The sequence below is a fragment of the Apostichopus japonicus genome, chromosome 7 (genome assembly GCF_037975245.1).
Source record: "Apostichopus japonicus isolate 1M-3 chromosome 7, ASM3797524v1, whole genome shotgun sequence".
Classification (NCBI taxonomy): domain Eukaryota; kingdom Metazoa; phylum Echinodermata; class Holothuroidea; order Aspidochirotida; family Stichopodidae; genus Apostichopus; species Apostichopus japonicus.
The window spans coordinates 26859891-26886296 of record NC_092567.1 but is presented as its reverse complement, the minus strand read 5'-3'; the positions used below and the strand labels follow the sequence as shown (position 1 = coordinate 26886296).

Genomic DNA, 26406 nt, shown 5'->3' with positions numbered 1-26406 from the left:
ATGACCTCTTCGGATTTTTTTTCCAAAATGACCCCCCACCACCCCGGAGAAGAGACGCGCACCTACAAGTTTCATCCTATTTCGGCAAGGGGACACCCTAGCGGTGGTACCCCGAAAAGATGGCCGTAGTCGGACCACCACAGTAACCATGGTAACGCTCCAAAGTAGAAGGGTCGGGATTTTCAAAAACGTATATAGCAAATTATTATGCCTTTTCAGATTTTGTTTCAAAATGACCCCCTATCACCCAGGAATGAGAAGCACCTACACGTTTAATCCTATTTTGGAAAGGGGACACCCTAGCGGTGGTACCCTGAAAGGATGGCCGTAGTCGGACCACCACAGTAACCATGGTAACGCTCCAAAGTAGAAGGGTCGGGATTTTCAAAAACGTATATAGCAAATTATTATGCCTTTTCAGATTTTTTTTCAAAATGACCCCCTATCACCCAGGAATGAGAAGCACCTACAAGTTTAATCCTATTTTGGAAAGGGGACACCCTAGCGGTGGTACCCTGAAAGGATGGCCGTAATCGGACCACCACAGTAACCATGGTAACGCTCCAAAGTAGAAGGGTCGGGATTTTCCCGTACGTAGTAATACTAATTATTATGACCGTTTTAGACTTTTTTTCAAAATTACCCCCCTACCACCCCGGGAAAGAGACGCACCTACAAGTTTCATCCTATTTCGGACAGGTGACACCCTAGCGGTGGTACCCTGAAAAGATGGGGGAAATCGGACTGACCCAGTAACCATGGTAACGCTCCAAAGTATAAAAGTAGGTATTTTCCCGTATATAGAGTAATTTAGTGTTAGGCAGATCGGTTAATGAATTTTAATTAATTAACCGAATATGCAAATGAGCTGAAATTTTTATGACGTCATCAATAGGATGTAACGGAAGGGTAAAAAAAGTTTGAAGATGCCCCCCCAAGTTTTGCACTGGGGGTGGGGTCCCCCACCCCAAAAATTCACCCCCCTCAAATTTTTACCAAAATGACGCCAATTTGTCGAAGGGGTGCAGGGGTATCTAAAAGTATGAATTACAACACCCCCACCCCCGGGGAAGTATTTTTTGTATAATATTTTGTCACGTCCCGACTGTCCATTTTCTTCACGTCCCGATTGGGCACTTTCACGTCCCGATTGGGCACTTTCACGTCCCGACAGGGCATTCTCACGTCCCGATAGGGCATTCTCACGTCCCGATAGGGCATTTTCACGTCCCGATAGGGCATTTTGTACTTAGAAATTTTTTCACGTCCCGACTGGGCATTTTCACGTCCCGACTGGGCATTTTCACGTCCCGAGTGGGCATTCTGACGTCCCAAGTGGGCATTGGTCTGAACCCTAACCCTAACCCTAACCCCTAACCCTAACCCTAACCCTAACCCTAACCCTAACCCTAACCCTAACCCTAACCCTAACCCTAACCCTAACCCTAACCCTAACCCTAACCCTAACCCTAACCCTAACCCTAACCCTAACCCTAACCCTAACCCTAACCCTAACCCTAACCCTAACCCTAACCCTAACCCTAACCCTAACCCTAACCCTAACCCTAACCCTAACCCTAACCCTAACCCTAACCCTAACCCTAACCCTAACCCTAACCCTAACCCTAACCCTAACCCTAACCCTAACCCTAACCCTAACCCTAACCCTAACCCTAACCCTAACCCTAACCCTAACCCTAACCCTAACCCTAACCCTAACCCTAACCCTAACCCTAACCCTAACCCTAACCCTAACCCTAACCCTAACCCTAACCCTAACCCTAACCCTAACCCTAACCCTAACCCTAACCCTAACCCTAACCCTAACCCTAACCCTAACCCTAACCCTAACCCTAACCCTAACCCTAACCCTAACCCTAACCCTAACCCTAACCCTAACCCTAACCCTAACCCTAACCCTAACCCTAACCCTAACCCTAACCCTAACCCTAACCCTAACCCTAACCCTAACCCTAACCCTAACCCTAACCCTAACCCTAACCCTAACCCTAACCCTAACCCTAACCCTAACCCTAACCCTAACCCTAACCCTAACCCTAACCCTAACCCTAACCCTAACCCTAACCCTAACCCTAACCCTAACCCTAACCCTAACCCTAACCCTAACCCTAACCCTAACCCTAACCCTAACCCTAACCCTAACCCTAACCCTAACCCTAACCCTAACCCTAACCCTAACCCTAACCCTAACCCTAACCCTAACCCTAACCCTAACCCTAACCCTAACCCTAACCCTAACCCTAACCCTAACCCTAACCCTAACCCTAACCCTAACCCTAACCCTAACCCTAACCCTAACCCTAACCCTAACCCTAACCCTAACCCTAACCCTAACCCTAACCCTAACCCTAACCCTAACCCTAACCCTAACCCTAACCCTAACCCTAACCCTAACCCTAACCCTAACCCTAACCCTAACCCTAACCCTAACCCTAACCCTAACCCTAACCCTAACCCTAACCCTAACCCTAACCCTAACCCTAACCCTAACCCTAACCCTAACCCTAACCCTAACCCTAACCCTAACCCTAACCCTAACCCTAACCCTAACCCTAACCCTAACCCTAACCCTAACCCTAACCCTAACCCTAACCCTAACCCTAACCCTAACCCTAACCCTAACCCTAACCCTAACCCTAACCCTAACCCTAACCCTAACCCTAACCCTAACCCTAACCCTAACCCTAACCCTAACCCTAACCCTAACCCTAACCCTAACCCTAACCCTAACCCTAACCCTAACCCTAACCCTAACCCTAACCCTAACCCTAACCCTAACCCTAACCCTAACCCTAACCCTAACCCTAACCCTAACCCTAACCCTAACCCTAACCCTAACCCTAACCCTAACCCTAACCCTAACCCTAACCCTAACCCTAACCCTAACCCTAACCCTAACCCTAACCCTAACCCTAACCCTAACCCTAACCCTAACCCTAACCCTAACCCTAACCCTAACCCTAACCCTAACCCTAACCCTAACCCTAACCCTAACCCTAACCCTAACCCTAACCCTAACCCTAACCCTAACCCTAACCCTAACCCTACTAACCCTAACCCTAACCCTAACCCTAACCCTACTAACCCTAACCCTACTAACCCTAACCCTACTAACCCTAACCCTAACCCTAACCCTAACCCTAACCCTAACCCTACTAACCCTAACCCTAACCCTAACCCTAACCCTACTAACCCTAACCCTACTAACCCTAACCCTAACCCTAACCCTACTAACCCTAACCCTAACCCTAACCCTACTAACCCTAACCCTAACCCTAACCCTAACCCTAACCCTAACCCTAACCCTAACCCTAACCCTAACCCTACTAACCCTAACCCTAACCCTAACCCTAACCCTAACCCTAACCCTAACCCTAACCCTACTAACCCTAACCCTAACCCTAACCCTAACCCTAACCCTAACCCTAACCCTAACCCTAACCCTACTAACCCTAACCCTAACCCTAACCCTACTAACCCTAACCCTAACCCTAACCCTACTAACCCTAACCCTAACCCTAACCCTACTAACCCTAACCCTAACCCTAACCCTACTAACCCTAACCCTAACCCTAACCCTACTAACCCTAACCCTAACCCCTAACCCTAACCCTAACCCTAACCCTAACCCTAACCCTAACCCTAACCCTAACCCTAACCCTAACCCTAACCCTAACCCTAACCCTAACCCCTAACCCTAACCCTAACCCTACTAACCCTACTAACCCTAACCCCTAACCCTAACCCTAACCCCCTAACCCTAACCATACTAACCCTAACCATACTAACCCTAACCATACTAACCCTAACCATACTAACCCTAACCATACTAACCCTAACCATACTAACCCTAACCATACTAACCCTAACCATACTAACCCTAACCCTAACCATACTAACCCTAACCCTAACCATACTAACCCTAACCCTAACCCTAACCCCCCTAACCCTACCCCCTACCCCTACCCCCTAACCCCTACCCCCTAACCCCTACCCCTAACCCTAACCATAACCATAACCCTAACCCTAACTCTGAAAAGTGCATAACTTGTGAGAAAAAACTGATAATCGTCGCCAGTGGCGTTCGTTTATTTTTTAATTTCAAAACATGAGAGGGTAAAAAAGAAACTGGTATTTTCTTTGGGAAGGGGGGGGGGGGGGGTTGTATAGGAGATAACGCTACCAGCAGATTGATGAAACATCGAAGTACAGCCACCGGGATATCACATTCATATACTTCGCCACAAAGAAGGATACTTTTTACTAAAATCTTAAGAAAGACATAAAAATGAATTACAATTATTTCCAAACTTTACGATACTTCATAGATATGACATTCTGCTAATATCCTTACTATATATTAAAGCAAATACCACTGACTTTCCTTCCCCGGTTGGTGCAACCGAATGCAATGCAGGATTCGGGCATTTTTCTGCGAACAACTAACGACAGTTTGGTCAGTTGTTAGTAACATTACTGTGTGTTGAACGTAAACAGTGGGCAGACGACGCTCACAACTTGCCCGGTTTGGTAATGGCGGCGGGGGCGGCGGGGCGGCGGGGGCGGCGGAGGCGGCGGGGCGGCGGGGTCTCCATGCTGGCAAAGTTATTTTGGGCAATCCTCCCTATAGTTCTTATATTCTGCTCTATGGTTCAAATGCACAATTTAATCATAACTTTCGGCTAGTATAGTAACAACTTAAAAAAGAATGCCTAAGGCTCGCGTATGGCAATAGTGAAAATATTTAAATAATGCATATGGGTTAGTGCATTATCTGTACACTACAAAGACAATGCTGTGACTCTACCACACTTTAAAGAGGAAGTACGGTATATTACCTTCCCTAGCCTTCTTTACATATAACATTCGGGACTGACACTGTCGTTGTCAGTATAACTGGATGTATGGCATTGTATTGTTACGAAATAAGCATACAGTGACGTCTACATAAAGACAAGATGGCGCTTCATAAAAACTCACCATTTGTATTCAAATATTTATTTTTTACTTTCCTTTTTTGCTACAAGAATTCGATGGTGGCATATTTAGGGTTTACAAACCTCCGCGGCACGAAGACAAATTTCCGCAGGTCCCAATTCGCATACATTTCAGCTAAAATCATATTCAAATACATCGCTTACATTAATATGTTATGGACAAACGGAGCTACGGTACCCGTATATAGTTCATTTGAAAAAGATTGAAATGTCCTCACAGGGAATCAAACTTGGCTCATACATATCTGAATTGTTTTTCAGATTATTTATTACTCTGCATAAAGGATTTTAGTCAAAAATGTATGATATTTGAATGTCCAAGGAAGGCACTCGTTTTATGATGTTAAATTTGCTGAAAATGAACAAATTAAGCCATATGCTGTGTCACAGCTGTTTTCAAAACTACTAGGGTGACTGCAAATTTTGTCTAAAATGCACCTCCTCCATCAAGTGTTGGAGCAGAAAATGTGGTGCTCATCTTCTTTATCATCACCGTGATTTGTCTTTCATTTTGCACTATCCCAACATGTATCTGTGCAATCGTGGTAATGATATGCTAAATAGATTCTTTCACTTAATTATAGTTTGTTTTAATTCTATTCGCACCCCTCCCCCATTCTCACCCATTGCTCACACAATGGGGAAAAATCTTCAAATTTAATGAACTTTAATTTTAACCCTAACATTAATTTATTTATATTCAATACGCTTACAAACTGGTACTAAATAATGTGTTACGAAAAATGATTGCGGAAAGAAGAAACAAACTAAAACAACATTGATGTTCTTAAACATTCAGTTACCATATAGTCTTCTTTTCCAGTCGCTTTCTCTAGTGAATGAAACATGGAGGTTACAAAAACAAACCTACAGTATGACATGTGTCCGCGAAAGGATTCCTGATCGTGTGACTTCGTACCGCGTAAGATTCGTCACAAGGATTCTACTCGGCATGAGTTAATTTGGCATGTAATATACATTTCTGAGTAGTCAAATGAGAAATATATTACGGAAGACCTAGAAATTAAATGTGTTCCTTATATGTCATTTGCCGTACAAGCAGTTATTTTCGTTATAGATATGTTTTCAGTTTTGTTTTTAATTTAAAGCCAAATTACGTGACCCCTATCAAATAATGGTACCAACCAAAGCTTATAAGTACATCCATGGACTATTGTATACGGGATTAACGATTTCTGTATCAAACAACGTATTCTAACATTCGAAGATATGTTAACTGCCTAGACCTATATAACTGCCTATACCTATAGGTCTCTTTCAACAATCACCTCCTGCAACTCATCACTAGTAAGAGTGAAGGACTGTAGGTACCGTTTACTTTTGGTTACTACTACCGATATGCATCACCAGCCTGCATTTGCCATCCCTGAGACCAGGTAAAAACCTCATCCAAATCCATTTAAAATTTCTCAGAATCGCTTTCGGAAGAATCCTCAGAAGACAGACTGGTGTCATCAGCAAACTTCTTGGCTGTACACAAAAATATCTCCGTCACTGTCATTTATATAGGCAACAAACAACAAGGGACCCAAAACAAACCCAATTGTGGAACCCCACTAGTAACGTCCTGTCAAGATAAAGCACAGCCCTAAATAACCACCCTCTGTTTCCTAATACCAAGCCAATTCTCGACCCAAGATAGTAAGTTCCCATTGACACCCATACCATTCAGCCTAAGTAAAAGATGATGGTGGGGAACTTTATCAAATACGTTCTGGATATCCAGGAACACAACATCTACGGACTTCTGCTGGTTTAGTGAGCTTGTTACATCTTCCATAATCTAAAGAATATTAGTGAGACAGGAATTTTTTTTGGACAAAAGCCATGTTGGGACTCTCTGATCACAGACTGACTACTGAAGTGACTGACCACTGTATCGGAACCATAGAAATTGACAGTGGCGTAGGAAGGTACTTTTTAGTGGGGGGGGGGGCTGAAGACTGATGGCCGGCCTGGGGGAGGGGTGTAACTTCAACACCCACTCCAATTTTTTAGACTTAATTTTGTATTTTCACCTGGCCTTAGATGCAATTTGGTGCTTCAAATGAGATTGTTTTTCTCATTTGAAAATGAAAAAGGGGTTTTCTGGCTTGCGAACCGGGGGGGCGGAATGATACTTCCGCCCCTCCAAATTTTTCACTGGGGGGGCTGGCGCCCCCAGCCCCCCGGTTCCTACGCCCTTGGAAATTGATCCTAATCAATTTCTATGATCGGAACCATTAAAACGATCATATCATGAGGGAAATTCCCAGACTGTATTGCTTCGGTGTATGACGTAAGCATCATGAGTTTCCTTCAACACTATAACCATGAAGTATATGTATACGCTACACTAAACGTCAATAAAGTGCAGTTGCCTGGCTACACCTGACCCTGGCGAAAAGTCCATGCATGACTCGTTTGTATATGCACAAAAAACTGTAGTGTTTGGCGACTTTAACCATGCCCATTGTTAAATAATTGTCTTATTGAAATCTTTGAAAGAGGCTGCGAATCACATCATTTTCCAGAAATTGTTGATTTTACGTGTCGAAAATACACGTACGTCTTGGACAGGTAGGCCTACTGTAGGCTAGGGATACTACAAATGTGTGTAAAGAAGTAACAGTCAGCATTAATAGATTACTTATAATCATGCCGCAAACTGCTGTAGGCCTAACGTTAGTCAATATTGATGCATGTGGACCAGGCTAAGAGTAGTAAGACTAACAATGACTGAAATACGCCTAGGCTAGACTGGTCTAAAGGCCTAGGCCTTATTTTAATACTAGCTTATGCACTATACTCGCTGTAGGCAAGGTCTACCACTACGTCCGGTGTGGTCGTAATAATATACGTCAATTTTGTGTGCCCAGTGGAATTAATATCATAAATGTATATGCATAAGGTGTAGACCTAACAGTTAGGCCTTACTTTAGGCTAGGCCTAAATAATACCTGTATTAGTTTAGTTTAGTTTATTAGAAAAAAAGGATCAGGGAGGGACACCTAAGTCCGCATCAAGGACCCTATAGAGAGAGGAATAAAAACTGAAAACACAAACACTCAGACCCGATTACAATGCTTAAAGTGCTTGTCCAAAGCATTCTTAAACCCATTGACACTACTTGCAAACTTTCTCAGGCAAACCATTCCACTCATTCACAACCCTATTAGAAGTTATGCTGAATATTAATCCTACTATGTGACTTTTGGAGTTTAAGACAATGACCTCTGGTACAACTACTGTTAGCAAACATGAAAAAGTCGGTAAAGGATAAATTGTCAAAACCATACACAATCTTGAAAACCTGAATCAAGTCCCTACATAACCTCCTAAGCTCCAGTGTGGTGAGATTCAACAGTTGTAACCGCATATAATAAGGAACACTCTTTAAGGAACTAATCATCCTAGTAGCCCTAACCTGTAGTGTAACTGTATTGTAACAATGACACAGACCCATCAACTATCCCGGTTTTACCAAGAGACTCCCGGTTTTACCCGAATCTCCCGGCCTCCCGGTTTCATATTCTTTTCTCCCGGTTTTTTAATGTTTCATCACTTGCGACATTTCTAAAAATAGTCAACAGTTAGTCCTATGCTTATTCGCGAAATAAGTGTAATCTAAAAATAGATTGATTGTTTACAAACACGTTACGACTGACACAGTGCTGTGCGGGACTCTCGACCAATATAGCAGGCTGCTTTGTCAGTTCTCAGACTTCGCCCAAGGTCGTTTTTGTACGTTGGCCTTGGTCGAGTCCTGAATACAGTACAGTAGTACGGCGTGCACTGTGCATATGCCATGGTGTACTCAGTTTAATATACACAAGTTGTAACTTGTTTGTATACGTGGCGCGGCCTACCGAATGTGTGCAGTTCGCATGTAGGCTATTTGTATACGACGAAAAACAGTTAAGTTCTATGCCGGCAAACAATTTACCTGTGTCCTCTTCACTGCTAGGTGAATATCACGTCTTAAACTACGATTTAAGAAACGGCTGTTTCAAACATCTCACTAATTCTTTCGGCGACTTTAATCCCTATTCATTGAGCACAATAGCATTTCCTGCGTATAAACTCACTCAGGGATAATACTAGGTGTCTACGCGGCGTCTACCCGGCAATTTGTTTGTCAACAATTTTATACGCGATTGTACTTGTTGATACGTCTTTGTACGATCCTGTGCGCGTTCACATATCCAGTTATACGTGAGCGGTAATGTAGACTACTTATTTAGGAGTACCTGTATTTATATCATTTCAGTTGAAAATTACCAACCTCCCTATTTTCACCTCATTCACCCTATTTTTTGGCCCTGAAATATGTTATTCTCCCTATTTTGGGGTCAAGCAGGTTGACAGGTCTGATGACAGCTTGTTCGTCCACGATCAGACCAGTTTGCCCCTCTAACATGTTACACTGTCATGGCCAATATGTAGCCAGTATTGGCCTTTAATGAAATTTTTGGCTCAAAATATTCCAAAATACATTAAGTTGAACATCTTTATGGAGTTTATGGCATAGATCTACACTTACCTGCTAGTGCTCAAAAGTATTTCAATATCAGGATAATGGTTGTAATTGTTTTGTCATATTACAATGTAACCAGTTTCATGTCTGATAAAGTCATTTGAAACCAAATGGATTGTTGTAGAAATATACCAAGAAATACTTAAAAATATTGAAGAAAAAAAAAACCAAGAAATACTTTCAAATATTGAAGAAAACAAAAATCCAAGAAATACCAAGTAGATATAAAAAGTTAACTTACTTTCAAAAATATTATTTGTTGGGGTAAAAGCAAGGTTGTTGCCTATACTGTAGAAAACTACTATAAAGTAGTAGTAGTATACATGTATACATGTATTGACAAACAAACTCGGGAATCGTTCCTGGTTTATGTCGTCTGTGAGTACTTTCACAAGTGCTTTTGGCAAAATGTCTTCTGGCCTTTAAATGTTCGAAGATTGCCTTGGTGCCATTTTGAAGCTGAAAACTTACTGTGTGCCCTGTTATTTCAAATGAAGAATCAATGGCAATTTGTGATTTGTCCCAAAAAAGTTGTCTCGTTCCTTGTAATCAGGAATTTTACATTTTACTGTGGTCACTAATTTGCTAAACAACCTTTGTTTTCTGTAGTATATACAGTATCCATCATATGTGTACTTGAGTTATGTTTGGGTACCAGACATCTGTATTGATTCATTGCTGTGTACATGTTAGGAAATCAATTTGAATTGAACTGAATTGCTACCAAGATGAATGAGACGTACAGTATGCTTGATTGGTTATCTCAAGTCATGTGCTATTGTATGCAGAGATCATTCTAGCTGCATGTATGCAGATTAGTCACTAGTGAGGTGAGAATGTTGTTAAATGAATCAGATGTTCAGGGTTAGTAAGTATTAGCGACTCCAGAGAGAGCTCATATAGGTAGTCAGTGGCTAACACAACTCAGTCTCACATTGCTGTGGTCTACCATATCATTTATAGGGGTGATGGTATCTTTCATTCTGCAGTTTAATCTACTATCCAATAAAAGTGCAAGAATGCGGCAGCAAAACGGATGACAAGAACTATTCTCAGAACCTTACACAAGCTAGAGTCTTCCATGAGGACTCAACGTCGTAAAAGTATCATAGTTCTAATGAGTTACCTTATTTCCTTTGTATCACCTTCATGATGTTATTGTTCTGTGTTCTTTCATACAGCGGATATATTGGAAGCAAGATGGTGACCTCTGTTCAACTCGTCCATTTTTCTGTGGTGTTTTTTCTGTCAGTGGTTTCTGGTGTTGTGGCCTTCAGTCAGCCTCACGTGGTTGTGATTGTAGCCGATGATTTGGTAAGTTCAGAAACTTGGTACATATGCCAAGGTAAGCTTGCCACTCTATAGCATCCGTTCACTGGAGCCCCTATATCCAGGTTAGGGCCGTGGATATTAATGTCACAGAGCCTCAATTTGTACACCTGCATAGTTTGTTCATGGATGAATGTACAATGTTTGTCTGGTGTGTTAGAAAGTTCTTAGACATTTATTCATGAAAATTATTTTGTTTTTCTTTATTTTTCAGGGTTGGAATGATGTAAGCTTTCATGGCTCTCCTCAAATATTGACACCAAATATGGACAAGCTTGCCCTTGATGGTGTGATTTTGTTCAACTATTATGTGTTACCAATTTGCACACCAACTCGAAGTGCTCTGCTCACTGGTAGATATGCCATACATACAGGTACAGGTTTTAGTGGGGACTTCTTTTAATTGTGTATAGAGGTATCCTTCTATCTAGTTCTTGTTTGTTACATATCTTTTAGAGCCTCAGTTTAAAGGTGAAATGGCTTTTGTTTGGTGATTCCATACTTGAACATTTAAATGATATTGCAGGTCAAAATTTGTTTCTGATTTAAATCATTGGTCAAGAGGGCATTGTCATGGTCACATTCCCCCAAACTTGCCAAGTTTTCAAAGTCAGGAGCGATATTTACATTTAAAATACGCTATTGACAGGTATGCAGACCGATACCATCGAAGCAACTGAGCCGTATGGAGTCCCGCTCAACTCCACCATGTTACCAGTGAAACTAAGACAATTGGGTTACAAGACGCATGCAGTCGGAAAGGTATAACGATAATTGCAAATTGGTGATGAAAGAACACTGTGTTTGCTGCATAATAAATTGGTGATACACCTTGCCTGGTGACAGAGGTGTAGACTGATACAATGTTACTCATTTCTCCATGCTAACTGTAAAGTTGAGACAACTGGCTTAAGAGATGCCATTGGGAAATTATAGGATCAAGTAATCTTAACATGGTGAACCTGCCCTTGTATTTTGATAAATCCTGTCGACAGGTTTGCAGACTGGTGTCATCATTGCAACTCACCCCTATGGAGTACCCCTCAACTTCACCATGTTACCAGAAAAACTAAGACAGTTGGGTTACAAGACACATGCAGTCGGAAAGGTATTATATCTGGAAGAAGGGGGTGCACTTTTAATATCATGTTGCTTTTTGATAACCCTGTTGACAGGTATGCAGACACTCACAATAGGTGCATCGAGACCCTATGGGGTTCCTCTGAACTTCACCATGTTACCAGAAAAATTGAGACAATTAGGTTACACGACCCATGCAGTTGGCAAGGTATCATTGTTTGTCATTCTACATGCCTGTTATGAGGTTAAACAGTTTCTGCTTCAGCATTTCCATACTTAAACTGCAACACTTCCTTTGCTCCTTTCAAATTTTTTTATAACCATCCTGCCTGCTTTCTGCTGTTAATTTACTTATTGTAATAGATTTAGAAGATGCATGAAATTTTGCTGAAAACAGGCTGAATTGATGTGACTACTCATGTAACATCTTATGCCAGGGCTTCTCAATAAATGCTCAGCAAGAACAAACAGAGACTTTGTTTTGAACAAAGGGTAAAAAAGCAACCAAATCTCACTTGATCAAGATTGAGAAATATGTATGGTACACTAACAAGCAGGTCTTGTGTAATGGGCAGTATTAATCTCACTTTTTCTGAATTGAGAAATATGTATGGTACACTAACAAGCAAGTCATGTGTAGTAGGCAGTATTAATCTCACTTTATCTAGATTGAGAAATATGTATGGTACACTAACAAGCAGGTCATGTGTAGTAGGCAGTATTAATCTCACTTTTTCTGAACTGAGAAATATGTATGGTACACTAACAAGCAAGTCATGTGTAGTAGGCAGTATTAATCTCACTTTATCTAGATTGAGAAATATGTATGGTACACTAACAAGCAAGTCATGTGTAGTAGGCAGTATTAATCTCACTTTATCTAGATTGAGAAATATGTATGGTACACTAACAAGCAGGTCATGTGTAGTAGGCAGTATTAATCTCACTTTTTCTGAACTGAGAAATATGGGGTACCGTTGTTTTCCGCACACGTTACTTTCCGCTGAAACAAAACGTTGTTTTCCGCAAACAAATTTGTCAGCGGAAAACAACGTTTTTTTCAACGGAAAGTACCGTTTCTTTTTGGGAGGAACAGAATGACTTACTGAAATTATTAGGCACATGGAGGGATTTAGGAAGATGGATAAGATAGGATTTGACTGTAACAGGATAAAATGTAGCTTCGAGACTAGATTTAGGATACAGTAGCTAAGGTTGTACTTGTAGCTTAGGCTGTAAGGCTTACTTATACAGCCATTTTATTTCCAGCGAAAATCAAAGATACCGCCTTTTACACCTTTTTTGTTAAACCATCATTACGCGGGCCGAATATTTAATACTTAATTAGATACTCAATCCTTCATAACGCGGGCGTCCCTTTGCCCAGTATTATATGCTTCTTTAATAATTCGTAATTACGAACACCCCAAGCCTCCTCTAAATTATAAGCAGCTTAACTATTCTGACATGAACTCAGTCTAACCATCCTTGATCGACGTTCTTTGATACTTTCTCATGTTATTTTAATCATCCTGCCTGAATTTGGTATCTCAAAATTGCGGAAAAATATAGTGTACAGGCAAGTGAAAAATCGGTGTTTTCCGCAGAAGAATTTTTTCAGCGGAAAGTAATCAGCGGAAAGTAACGTATGCGGAAAACAACTGAAACCAGAAATATGTATGGTACACTAACAAGCAAGTCATGTGTAGTAGGCAGTATTAATCTCACTTTATCAAGATTGAGAAATATGTATGGTACACTAACAAGCAGCTCAAGCCTAGTAGGCAGTATTAATCTCACTTTTTCTGAATTGAGAAATATGTATGGTACACTAACAAGCAAGTCATGTGTAGTAGGCAGTATTAATCTCACTTTATCAAGATTGAGAAATATGTATGGTACACTAACAAGCAGCTCAAGCCTAGTAGGCAGTATTAATCTCACTTTATCTAGATTGAGAAATATGTATGGTACACAAGCAGGTCATGTTTAGTAGGCAGTATTAATCTCACTTTATCAAGATTGAGAAATATGTATGGTACACTAACAAGCAGCTCAAGCCTAGTAGGCAGTATTAATCTCACTTTATCTAGATTGAGAAATATGTATGGTACACTAACAAGCAGCTCAAGCCTAGTAGGCAGTATTAATCTCACTTTATCTAGATTGAGAAATATGTATGGTACACTAACAAGCAGGTCATGTGTAGTAGGCAGTATTAATCTCACTTTTTCTGAACTGAGAAATATGTATGGTACACTAACAAGCAAGTCATGTGTAGTAGGCAGTATTAATCTCACTTTATCTAGATTGAGAAATATGTATGGTACACTAACAAGCAGGTCATGTGTAGTAGGCAGTATTAATCTCACTTTATCAAGATTGAGAAATATGTATGGTACACTAACAAGCAGCTCAAGCCTAGTAGGCAGTATTAATCTCACTTTTTCTGAATTGAGAAATATGTATGGTACACTAACAAGCAGGTCATGTGTAGTAGGCAGTATTAATCTCACTTTATCTAGATTGAGAAATATGTATGGTACACTAACAAGCAGGTCAAGTCTAGTAGGCAGTATTAATCTCACTTTATCTAGATTGAGAAATATGTATGGTACACTAACAAGCAGCTCAAGCCTAGTAGGCAGTATTAATCTCACTTTATCTAGATTGAGAAATATGTATGGTACACTAAAAAGCAGCGCAAGCCTAGTAGGCAGTATTAATCTCACTTTTTCTGAATTGAGAAATATGTATGGTACACTAACAAGCAGGTCATGTGTAGTAGGCAGTATTAATCTCACTTTATCTAGATTGAGAAATATGTATGGTACACTAACAAGCAGCTCAAGTCTAGTAGGCAGTATTAATCTCACTTTTTCTGAATTGAGAAATATGTATGGTACACTAACAAGCAGCTCAAGCCTAGTAGGCAGTATTAATCTCACTTTATCTAGATTGAGAAATATGTATGGTACACTAACAAGCAGGTCTTGTGTAGTAGGCAGTATTAATCTCACTTTTTCTGAATTGAGAAATATGTATTGTACACTAACAAGCAGGTCATGTGTAGTAGGCAGTATTAATCTCACTTTATCTAGATTGAGAAATATGTATGGTACACTAACAAGCAGCTCAAGTCTAGTAGGCAGTATTAATCTCACTTTTTCTGAATTGAGAAATATGTATGGTACACTAACAAGCAGCTCAAGCCTAGTAGGCAGTATTAATCTCACTTTATCTAGATTGAGAAATATGTATGGTACACTAACAAGCAGGTCTTGTGTAGTAGGCAGTATTAATCTCACTTTTTCTGAATTGAGAAATATGTATTGTACACTAACAAGCAGGTCATGTGTAGTAGGCAGTATTAATCTCACTTTATCTAGATTGAGAAATATGTATGGTACACTAACAAGCAGCTCAAGTCTAGTAGGCAATATTAATCTCACTTTTTCTGAATTGAGAAATATGTATGGTACACTAACAAGCAGCTCAAGCCTAGTAGGCAGTATTAATCTCACTTTATCTAGATTGAGAAATATGTATGGTACACTAACAAGCAGGTCATGTGTAGTAGGCAGTATTAATCTCACTTTTTCTGAATTGAGAAATATGTATGGTACACTAACAAGCAGGTCATGTGTAGTAGGCAGTATTAATCTCACTTTATCTGGATTGAGAAATATGTATTGTACACTAACAAGCAGGTCAAGTCTAGTAGTCAGTATTAATCTCACTTTATCTAGATTGAGAAATATGTATGGTACACTAACAAGCAGCTCAAGCCTAGTAGGCAGTATTAATCTCACTCTATCTAGATTCAGAAATATGTATGGTACACTAACAAGCAGGTCTTGTGTAGTAGGCAGTATTAATCTCACTTTATCTAGATTGAGAAATATGTATGGTACACTAACAAGCAGCTCAAGTCTAGTAGGCAGTATTCATCTCACTTTTTCTGAATTGAGAAATATGTATTGTACACTAACAAGCAGGTCAAGTCTAGTAGTCAGTATTATTCTCACTTTTTCTGAATTGAGAAATATGTATGGTACACTAACAAGCAGGTCATGTGTAGTAGGCAGTATTAATCTCACTTTATCTAGATTGAGAAATATGTATGGTACACAAGCAGGTCATGTTTAGTAGGCAGTATTAATCTCACTTTTTCTGAATTGAGAAATGAAATGCATGAAATCATCCAGTTTATTCTTTTTAATATCATTTAGAAATTGTTTCTTTCTTGTTTTGCAGACATTTATTTTCTCTCTCACAAAAAGTCATCAATATTGCCTTAAATATGTCAGAAATTAGACAGATTGAGTTAAATGACCACATTCATGTTGAAACAAGATAAAGGTTTCATGACAACATTTTAATTGTTTCCCTTGTGGAATCATTTAATTGGCTAATTGAATCCTCTTCAAAGTTATGGAGTAATTTGAGTCAGAATTTCTCTCATATAAAGTTTTCATTTATATTGTAAATGTTAAAAATTCAGAGCCAATACTGAGAACCTCTTTTTAGGATTTCTTTGTAGTTTATTTTAGTGGATTCTCTTGCATAAATTGACCCCTTTACTACTGTTTTGTTTGGGTTTAAAAAATTTCGAAAAATTTTCCCACTTTTGTTTATTATTTTTTGGGGGGCTTTTTTCTTCTTTACATCATCAGTGGCATCTTGGATTCTATAATAAAGCTTACATTCCGACACAAAGAGGCTTTGATTCTTACTATGGATACTACTGTGGTAAAGGTGACTACTTCAACCATATCAATTATGAGGTGAGCTATTGCATATTCATGAGGTGAGCTGTTACATATTCAATAATGAGGTTTACATTCCGACACAAAGAGGCTTTAATTCTTACTATGGATACTACTGTGGTAAAGGTGACTACTTCAACCATATCAATTATGAGGTGAGCTATTGCATATTCATGAGGTGAGCTGTTACATATTCTATAATGAGGTTTACATTCCGACACAAAGAGGCTTTAATTCTTACTATGGATACTACTGTGGTAAAGGTGACTACTTCAACCATATCAATTATGAGGTGAGCTATTGCATATTCATGAGGTGAGCTGTTACATATTCTATAATAAAGCTTACATTCCGACACAAAGAGGCTTTAATTCTTACTAAGGATACTACTGTGGTAAAGGTGACTACTTCAACCATATCAATTATGAGGTGAGCTATTGCATATTCATGAGGTGAGCTGTTACATATTCTATAATGAGGTTTACATTCCGACACAAAGAGGCTTTAATTCTTACTATGGATACTACTGTGGTAAAGGTGACTACTTCAACCATATCAATTATGAGGTGAGCTATTGCATATTCATGAGGTGAGCTGTTACATATTCTATAATAAAGCTTACATTCCGACACAAAGAGGCTTTAATTCTTACTATGGATACTACTGTGGTAAAGGTGACTACTTCAACCATATCAATTATGAGGTGAGCTATTGCATATTCATGAGGTGAGCTGTTACATATTCTATAATGAGGTTTACATTGGAACACAAAGAGGCTTTGAATCTTACTATGGATACAACTGTGGTAAGGGTGACTACTTTAACCATATCAAATATGAGGTGAGCTATTGCATATTCATGAGGTGAGCTGTTACATATTCTATAATGAGGTTTACATTCCGACACAAAGAGGCTTTAATTCTTACTATGGATACTACTGTGGTAAAGGTGACTACTTCAACCATATCAATTATGAGGTGAGCTATTGCATATTCATGAGGTGAGCTGTTACATATTCTATAATGAGGTTTACATTGGAACACAAAGAGGCTTTGAATCTTACTATGGATACAACTGTGGTAAGGGTGACTACTTTAACCATATCAAATATGAGGTGAGCTATTGCATATTCATGAGGTGAGCTGTTACATATTCTATAATGAGGTTTACATTCCAACACAAAGAGGCTTTAATTCTTACTAAGGATACTACTGTGGTAAAGGTGACTACTTTAACCATATCAATTATGAGGTGAGCTATTGCATATTCATGAGGTGAGCTGTTACATATTCTATAATGAGGTTTACATTCCGACACAAAGAGGCTTTAATTCTTACTAAGGATACTACTGTGGTAATGCCGACTACTTCAACCATATCAATTATGAGGTGAGCTATTGCATATTCATGAGGTAAGCTGTTACATATTCTATAATGAGGCTTACATTGGAACACAAAGAGGCTTTAATTCTTACTATGGATACTACTGTGGTAAGGCTGACTACTTCAGCCATATCAATTATGAGGTGAGCTATTGCATATTCATGAGGTGCGCTGTTACATATTCTATAATGAGGTTTACATTGGAACACAAAGAGGCTTTAATTCTTACTATGGATACTACTGTGGTAAAGGTGACTACTTCAACCATATCAATTATGAGGTGAGCTATTGCATATTCATAAGGTGAGATATTGCATATACATGAGGTGAGCTGTTACATATTCTATAATAAAGCTTACATTGCGACACAAAGAGGCTTTGATTCTTACTATGGATACTACTGTGGTAAGGGTGACTACTTTAACCATATCAATTATGCAGTGAGCTATTGCATATTCATGAGGTGAGCTGTTACATATTGAGGTGAGCTGTTACATATTCTATAATGAGGTTTACATTGGAACACAAAGAGGCTTAGATTCTTACTATAGATACTACTGTGGAAAAGGTGACTAATTCAACCATATCAATTATGAGGTAAGCTTATTCATATTCATGAGGTGAGCTGTTATATATTCTATAATGAGGTTTACATTGGAACACAAAGAGGCTTTGATTCTTACCAGGGCCATCTTAACGCATGGGCCCACTGGGCCCTGGCCCAGGGCCCGTGATGTCAGGGGCCCCGCAATCATAGTAACCCCATGTCTTAATATGGGAGGAAAACTTTTTGAATAGGCCATTATGCCTGATTGAATTCGATACTTGACAACTTGTGGCGAGAGTTGGTGAAACACTTGAGAGTTTGACATTAAATATTCCAATCTGAGTTGGCAACCCTGGAATATACAATCCCCCGAAGGCTTACACAGAGAAACTGTTACTCCGTAACAATAAGAAAGAGGATATTGCCTCAGCCACGAAAGGCATAAAATTTGAAACCGTGGGCAATACCTCACTACCGAACCTAAACAAAAGGAACCACCACTTGTGTTCAAGCTCACCTATACACCCCATATCAAAATCACGCATTTGAAAAAAAAAGCACTTTTGAAACATTGGCACTTAATCTCGCAACACGCGGAATTATCCAAACTGTTTCCAAAAGAACCGATTCGAGCCTACAAAAGGGCCCAAAATCTCAAAGATTTACTTGTTAACTTAAGGTTTCGTACTAACGAAGAATCAGCTGACTCTCAAGGTTCACACGAAGCTCTTTTAGATGCTCTTATTGCTGCACTATGAGTCCATAAAAACTTGTGCACAGAAAATAGATGCATTTTGAAAACGAGACGCCCAGGCCGAATATAAAATATTCAAAGGCTACTACTGATGAAGCTCCTCCTATAAAGTTTGAGAGCAGAAACCGGTCTAGTTGGTCATAAGAACCTACGCTAGTCTCTCCTACCATTAACAGTACACTCAATTCACCTAATAGGTGCAATTATGTTTCACCATGAGGAGCATGCTATAAGTTCATGTTCCTCGCGCCCTCCCTTAAAAATACTTCATGCGCTTGGCGACTACGTTGCGTTAGATAGTGTAAAACCGCCTACACTCCTTTCAGTTGAAAGACTCAACACAAGGGTGTTACAAATGGTGAGTCCAGTATTGTTAGGGAAGGGATGGAGGGCAACTGGAAGATTACTCTTCTATAATGTATTTCAGCTTTTAGATATATCACGTATGTTATTCAGCTAAAGTTGTATGCTTTATGCGCGACATAGGGAGGGTTGGTAAATGCAGGCATGTCTATGTGTGAGCGCTTGTCAAGGATGTCAATTTTTCACGCAAATCTTTTCGAACTCACTTGATTGAGGGGCCCCGCTCCATTACCGGGCCCAGGGCCCGGTGATCTCTTAAGACGGCCCTGATTCTTACTATGGATACTACTGTGGTAAAGGTGACTTCTTCAACCATATCAATTATGAGATAAGCTATTGCATATTCATGAGGTGAGCTGTTACATGTTCATAAGATGATAAATGATATTGACTTTGTTATGGTCAGGAATGATGATATTTTAATCCATGCTTACAGCAATTGCTTATGAAATAAAACCTAGTGTTGATTATTGCTTTCATACTGTACTTTAATGCTTCAAGGAAGGTGTACTGACAGTATGAGCAGTATGAACATTCTTGTTTCTATTCGATAAAGGTCAGGAACTGTTTTTACTGTCAGTTCAAGTGCTCTGAAGCACGATACGAGAATACAGTATAGAGTGGTATGAACATTAGGAAATTGTCAAAACTACCTAGAAGACATGCCGATAAAATGTTGCATATTCATGATGTAGTTATATTGTGTAATTGGTTATTCATGAGCATTATCATTGGCTTAGTATACGTCTGACAGTTTAGTTTGGTTTACGTATTAATGTTATTATTTACAACAATGTGGCAATTGCTGTTGCATATTCATGATGTAGTTGTATTGTGTAATTGTATTGGTTATTCATTAGCATTATCATTGGCTTAGTATATGTCTGACAGTTTAGTTTGGTTTACATATTAATGTTATTATTTACAACAATGTGGCAATTGCTGTTGCATATTCATGATATCTGCTGTTTATTAAAGCAAAATTTCACAGGGTTTGACTTTCACCAAGATGGGAATGTATACAAGCCAGTGTTTGGCCAATACTCAACAGAGATATTTACAGCAAAAGCAGGAGAAATCATCAAAGGTCATGACCCTAGCAAGGTGAGTTATTTTTTAGGGCAGGCCATTAATTGCTTTGAAAATGTCTAAAATCTATAACATGCATATATTGGCACATGTACATTGTAATGGATAATATGCACTATTGCATTGTACCTACCGTATATGTTTATTGAAAAAATGAACCAAGATTCTTTGAACTGAAAAGGGTACTACTTTCAGAGAAATTCCTCTTAAATATATTATAGACTGGTCAGCAGTAGGAGAGGCAAAACCTTAAAACATTCCTTACAAAGACATTTTCTTAAATTGCTATCAAAGATTGTTAGCAATATTATTTCTTTTCAAATCATCCTTCTGAATATTATTTTATACCTTCATCCTAATTTAGCCTATTCTGCTTTCAATGAGGGACACCACCTTCGTCCATCCTAATTTCACCCATTCTTCCTTCCATGAGGTACACCACCTTTGTCCATCCTAATTTCGCCCATTCTGCCTTCCATGAGGTACACCACCTTCGTCCATCCTAATTTCGCCCATTCTGCCTTCCATGAGGGACACCACCTTCGTCCATCCTAATTTCACCCATTCTGCCTTCCATGAGGGACACCACCTTCATCCATCCTAATTTTACCCAATCTGCCTTCCATTAGGGACACCACCTTCATCCATCCTAATTTCACCCATTCTGCCTTCTACTACTCTCTCCTGTGCTCCCCCAGTATTCCTCAGGCCATGCTGCTCAAACAAGTCCTCTCTGATTTATTCTTGACAGCCCCTCTTTCTCTACCTGGCCCACCAAGCCGTACACAGTGCCAACAAAGATGACCTTCTACAAGCCCCACAAGAATATATCGATCGATTTCCTCACATCAGCTTTGAAAAGCGTAGAAAATTTGCTGGTAGGAAGAATTTTTACAGTTTATTTGAATATTAATTGCTTTATTCATGTTGTTGCCTCTTTAAGCTTAAGTTTGCAAAAAACTTGAAAGTCCTTTCAAATTTTCAATCAAAATTGAAAATGTACACAAATAATACAAAACAAAACATTTTGGTGCTCAATCGGATTGTGTCAACCAAAGCTTTATTAGTTTAGCATATAACCATGTTATTGTGAACTGTTTTCAAATAGTGTTTGCATGGGGTATCCGGGTACCCGCCCGAAGCGATACTTATTTATTACCCAATCCTACGCAGTGTGATTTTTGTTTTTTTGCAAACCAATGGTTAGGCAAGATTTTCCCATTGTGTTAGGCTACCATATGGTCGGAGGTAACAGCATATAATAAGCAGATAATAGCAGATAATAAGGAAAGTATTCCATGGATACCTTATAACTGCGTCACATTCTGCATTCTGCGTTATATTCTTGTTTATCTCCAGGCATGGTAGCTGCTTTAGATGACTCTGTGGGTAATGTAACTGCTTACCTGAAGGAAGCTGGCCTGTATGATAACACCATAATAATATTTACAACCGACAATGGAGGTCCAGCTCATGGCTTTGATGGTAACTATGCCAACAACTTCCCATTGAGGGGTGTGAAGCACACCCTCTGGGAAGGAGGAGTTAGGGGAACGTCATTTGTACACAGCCCACTCATTAACAAGAAGGGTCGGATTTCTGATAAACTCCTCCACGTGACTGATTTCTACCCAACGATCCTGAAATTAGCCGGTGGCAACATCAGCGAAGATACTTACGATGGGTTCGATATCTGGGATACAATATCAAAGTATGTTACATGGGGCCTAGGGTAATCCTAGGATAATCCTAGGACTATCCTAGGATAATCCTAGGATAATCCTAGGATAATCCTTTCAAGAAACTAGTCCATGTGTTGAGGAATCTCTCTGAGAACCTGCTGGTTGTGTTCGAGGTTTGGTATTGATGGTGTGGTACATAAGTGGTTTAGTTCATATTTGAGGTTTGACAGTTGGGTCGGTCATGTCGGATGTTAAACCTTTAGATTGTTGTGTCCGCCAGGGTTCAGTGTTGGGACCAGAATTATTTAGTTTGTACACGGCACCCATTGAGGATATAATTGTCCGTCATGGTTTCAGTATATGATGTATGCCGACGACACCCAATTGTGCGTCACATGTGATGTCTATTGCCAGTTCTCTAAAAATACCAATATTGGAAATATTTCATGGTGGTCCCAATGTAAAAGTGAGGCTAGGATATCCAGTTCCACTTTTATTTAAATTATAAAATTATTTTTGAAGCAGAACAGAATTTATATTTCTGCCTCCAATCACCTTACCATTGGAAAATTATTTGGTTTGGTCAACTTTTAATCTTGTATCTGTTTGAATTGAAATAAATCTAATTCTTAAATTTTGTCAGTTTATTTAGGATTAACAAAAATCCAAACATTTTTTCCTGTTCTCAATGTACAAATGAGGATATAATAATTACATTCAAAGAATTTCTGAAACAGGGCAGATTATATAACCTTCCCCCCTCTCCCATATCTCCATCCTCTGACCAGCTTCAGCCCCTTTCCCCCTCACATCTGTGAATAAAGACTAAAACTGCCTTCTTTTCTGATGCAAGGATAAAGCATACTTATCACCCATTAATTGTTTCGCAAGTGTATGATTTAAGTGTTGAACACGATTGTTGGTCTCTTATTGCGTCTTTCAGTGATAGTCCGTCTCCTCGCAGGGAGATACTACTAAACATCGATCCAGTTGGTAGCTATGGAGCTCTCAGAAGCGGTGATTACAAGGTCATCACTGGTAATGTTTATGATGGTCAATGGTCCGGCTGGTATCCTCCAGAGGGTGAAAATAATGGTAAGTAGAGTTATCTTACGCTATCATATCATGCTTCAAGAAATGTATCGACAATTTGTGTGAAAATGTTACTAAAATTGAAGGGAGGGGAAGGGAAGGGAAGGGAAGGGAGGGGAGGGGGAGGGAAGGGAAGGGAAGGGAAGGGAAGGGAAGGGAAGGGAAGGGAAGGGAAGGGAAGGGAAGGGAAGGGAAGGGAAGGGAAGGGAAGGGAAGGGAAGGGAAGGGAAGGGAAGGGAAGGGAAGGGAAGGGAGAAAGATATTTAATTCTATCGTAAGTTTGTCCAGTTGTGCATAAAGTTTTCTAAGTGTCATACACCCTATGTGTTATATGATTATCTCCATTCTGTCCAAACAGAACATGAGAAATTGCCAAAGGCAAGTGTTGTATACTGCCCACCGATTCCGGCTAATGCTAGCACCAACTGTGACCCTGCTAAGAAACCCTGTTTGTACCACATCCCTAATGATCCATGTGAATTCTACAACCTTGCAGATATGTATCCAGGTAAGTTTTATGAATTGAGTCTGAGAAGAGAAACCAGTGCAGAAGTTAATATTGACCCTCAATAATGTTGTTGTCAGACTTTTTATTTATTTTCTTTTGATGACTGAGTTTGTACAAAGATGTTAGTTTATCATTCCTTACTGCAGGTTGAAGGAATCTATGTGATGGTGCGTGCGTGTGTGTGGGCGTGTGTGTGCGTATGTGACACTTGCTTGTAAACAACGTAACTAAAGGAAGTTCATGGTGGATTAAGTTCATACTAGGTATATGGATCTGTTGACCTGGGTAAAAGAACCCTGTTCTTTTCTGTGAAGTTAGGTGGTCATTTGTAGTCAACAGAGGTCAAAGTCTGAAAACTTTGTAAATATGATGACTTTAAAACTACATCTTTGTTGAAACTGGTGGAGGTCAAAGGTCATTTGCAGTCAACATTTAAGTCAAAAAAATCTTGTAAACATGAAACACAATTGGTACATCTTTCTTGAACTTCATACTTAGTATGTAGATCCAGCTTGGTGAGTGCAAGAATCATATTGAAATTTGTAGATGTCAAAGGTCAAGTGAGATCAGCCGGAGGTCAAAGTCTGAAAACCTTTTAAACTCCAAAATTAAAGTTCCAATTAACATGTGCATTCTCAAGTGCTATGATTATGTTCTTTTGATGAACATGGTTTGGTCAAATTCAGTTTAGTTTAGTGAAGGGCTCTGTAAGTCTCAATACATACAGTAATCAGTACTTTTATGGTTACTTATCAGTTTTCACCCTCTGGGCTTCAAGGGATCAACAGGTTATCTCAAATTGTGGAAAAATTGGCTCAAGAGGTCTCAAAATTGGGCATTTTCTCTATGATTTATAGTAGATGACATTTGCTTTGGCAGTAAGTTGTGAAAATATTTCACAGTGTATATACAATGTCAGGAGTGCGTCATTCATTAATAACAATTATTAAAGGGATGGTTACAAGATTGGTAGCTCAAAATTGGTAAAAGAAAATGTCCATTTATTCATACATATATTTGAGTATATTTCAAATAAGAAGACTGTTCTTTCTGGATATTGAAACATTTTGGAATAAACGTTCGATACTGTAGATGGAATGGTCGATGCCCACAAGGGAGTGCTACAAGTAAGAGCTGGGAATCTCTGATCTTTTCTGGTTTTCACTTCATTCTTGGACAAATTTAACTCAACTGCTCTACATTAGTCAGATAGTTATTTCAAATTTAACTCAACTGCTCTACATTTGTCAGAAAGTCAGCAAAGGAACCACAAAACCAACTGGCGTTCTGGTTGTTTTTAACGTTATGTGTTTCATATTAGATATTGCATGCTTGTAAGATATTTATAAACTAAATAACATTTTTTGGTTTGTTTGCATTAAGAAAACTTATATTAACTATGTATCTGCAAAGTTGAAGTTTATTAGCTTCATGAATTCTTTGTCAGACTTTGGATTAAGTTTCTGAAAGTGTATTTTAGAGCCTGTTCTTAAGAAATCACTTTCTTTCATACATTTATATTTAATTCGTCAACAGACATATTGTCAGAACTAATGGACCGACTGCGGTTTTACAATTCCACTATGATACCATCTGCAAGGAAGCCAAGAGATCCTAATTCCAACCCAATGCTGCATGGTGGAAACTGGATTCCATGGACTTGAGGCTTTAACTAGTAAAATACTGTTCATTTACAGTTCATCTAAACACACATTTTCACATACAGTTCATTTAAATGAAAAAATGCAATAGAAGCATGATTTCCCAAACAATTTACAGAGATTCTGATTAACAAGTAAGTCTCTGTAAAAAAACAGGAAAGGAAAGTAGAAGAGGTTGTAATAAGGGTTCTTGCAATTTTGACTAAGAGGTTCAATGGGGGTTGGGGAGGGGGTGGGGGGGGTAGAGGATAGATAGATGATAGATAGATATTTATTTAGCCAATCATATAAAAATACAATGGAAGTTGGTTGATAACAAGAGCTCAAAACATTAAAAATTGTAAACAACATATAAGACGTATAATAATATACATAGATATGAAAACGTTCCTATAAAATATAAAGATGAACAAAATATAAAATGTACCTACAAAATATTAAAGCGTACAAAAATATATAAATGCCCTCATATCCAATATAAAGTCTACAAAGTATAAAATTGTTTAACGGTTCTGGTGTGCATTGAATATCTTCACAGCAGAAGGATAAAAACTGTCAGTAAATCTTTTAGAACCCTTAAAAGTATGCATTCTTT

At 39.2% G+C, this 26406-nt stretch overlaps 1 protein-coding gene across 4 annotated transcripts; it reads left to right on the top strand.

Annotated features, from left to right (window-relative positions):
- The first annotated feature begins 7374 nt into the window (after nucleotides 1-7374).
- LOC139969954 (arylsulfatase J-like) lies at nucleotides 7375-25954 on the top strand. Of its 4 annotated transcripts, none has more exons than XM_071975378.1 (11): nucleotides 7375-7583; nucleotides 10737-10869; nucleotides 11099-11258; nucleotides 11534-11646; nucleotides 16641-16751; nucleotides 20758-20883; nucleotides 21620-21746; nucleotides 22228-22579; nucleotides 23494-23645; nucleotides 24001-24150; nucleotides 25687-25954. In XM_071975378.1, the coding sequence occupies exons 2-11, from the start codon at nucleotides 10756-10758 to the stop codon at nucleotides 25812-25814; spliced, it is 1533 nt and encodes a 510-aa protein (XP_071831479.1). In that variant the 5' UTR covers nucleotides 7375-7583; nucleotides 10737-10755; the 3' UTR covers nucleotides 25815-25954. The 4 variants fall into 4 exon arrangements, with proteins under 4 accessions (XP_071831479.1, XP_071831480.1, XP_071831481.1 ...); XM_071975379.1 differs by lacking the exon at nucleotides 11534-11646 and adding an exon at nucleotides 12060-12172 and having other exon boundaries at nucleotides 7375-7598; XM_071975380.1 differs by lacking the exon at nucleotides 11534-11646 and adding an exon at nucleotides 11880-11992 and having other exon boundaries at nucleotides 7375-7598.
- The last annotated feature ends 452 nt before the right edge of the window (nucleotides 25955-26406 follow it).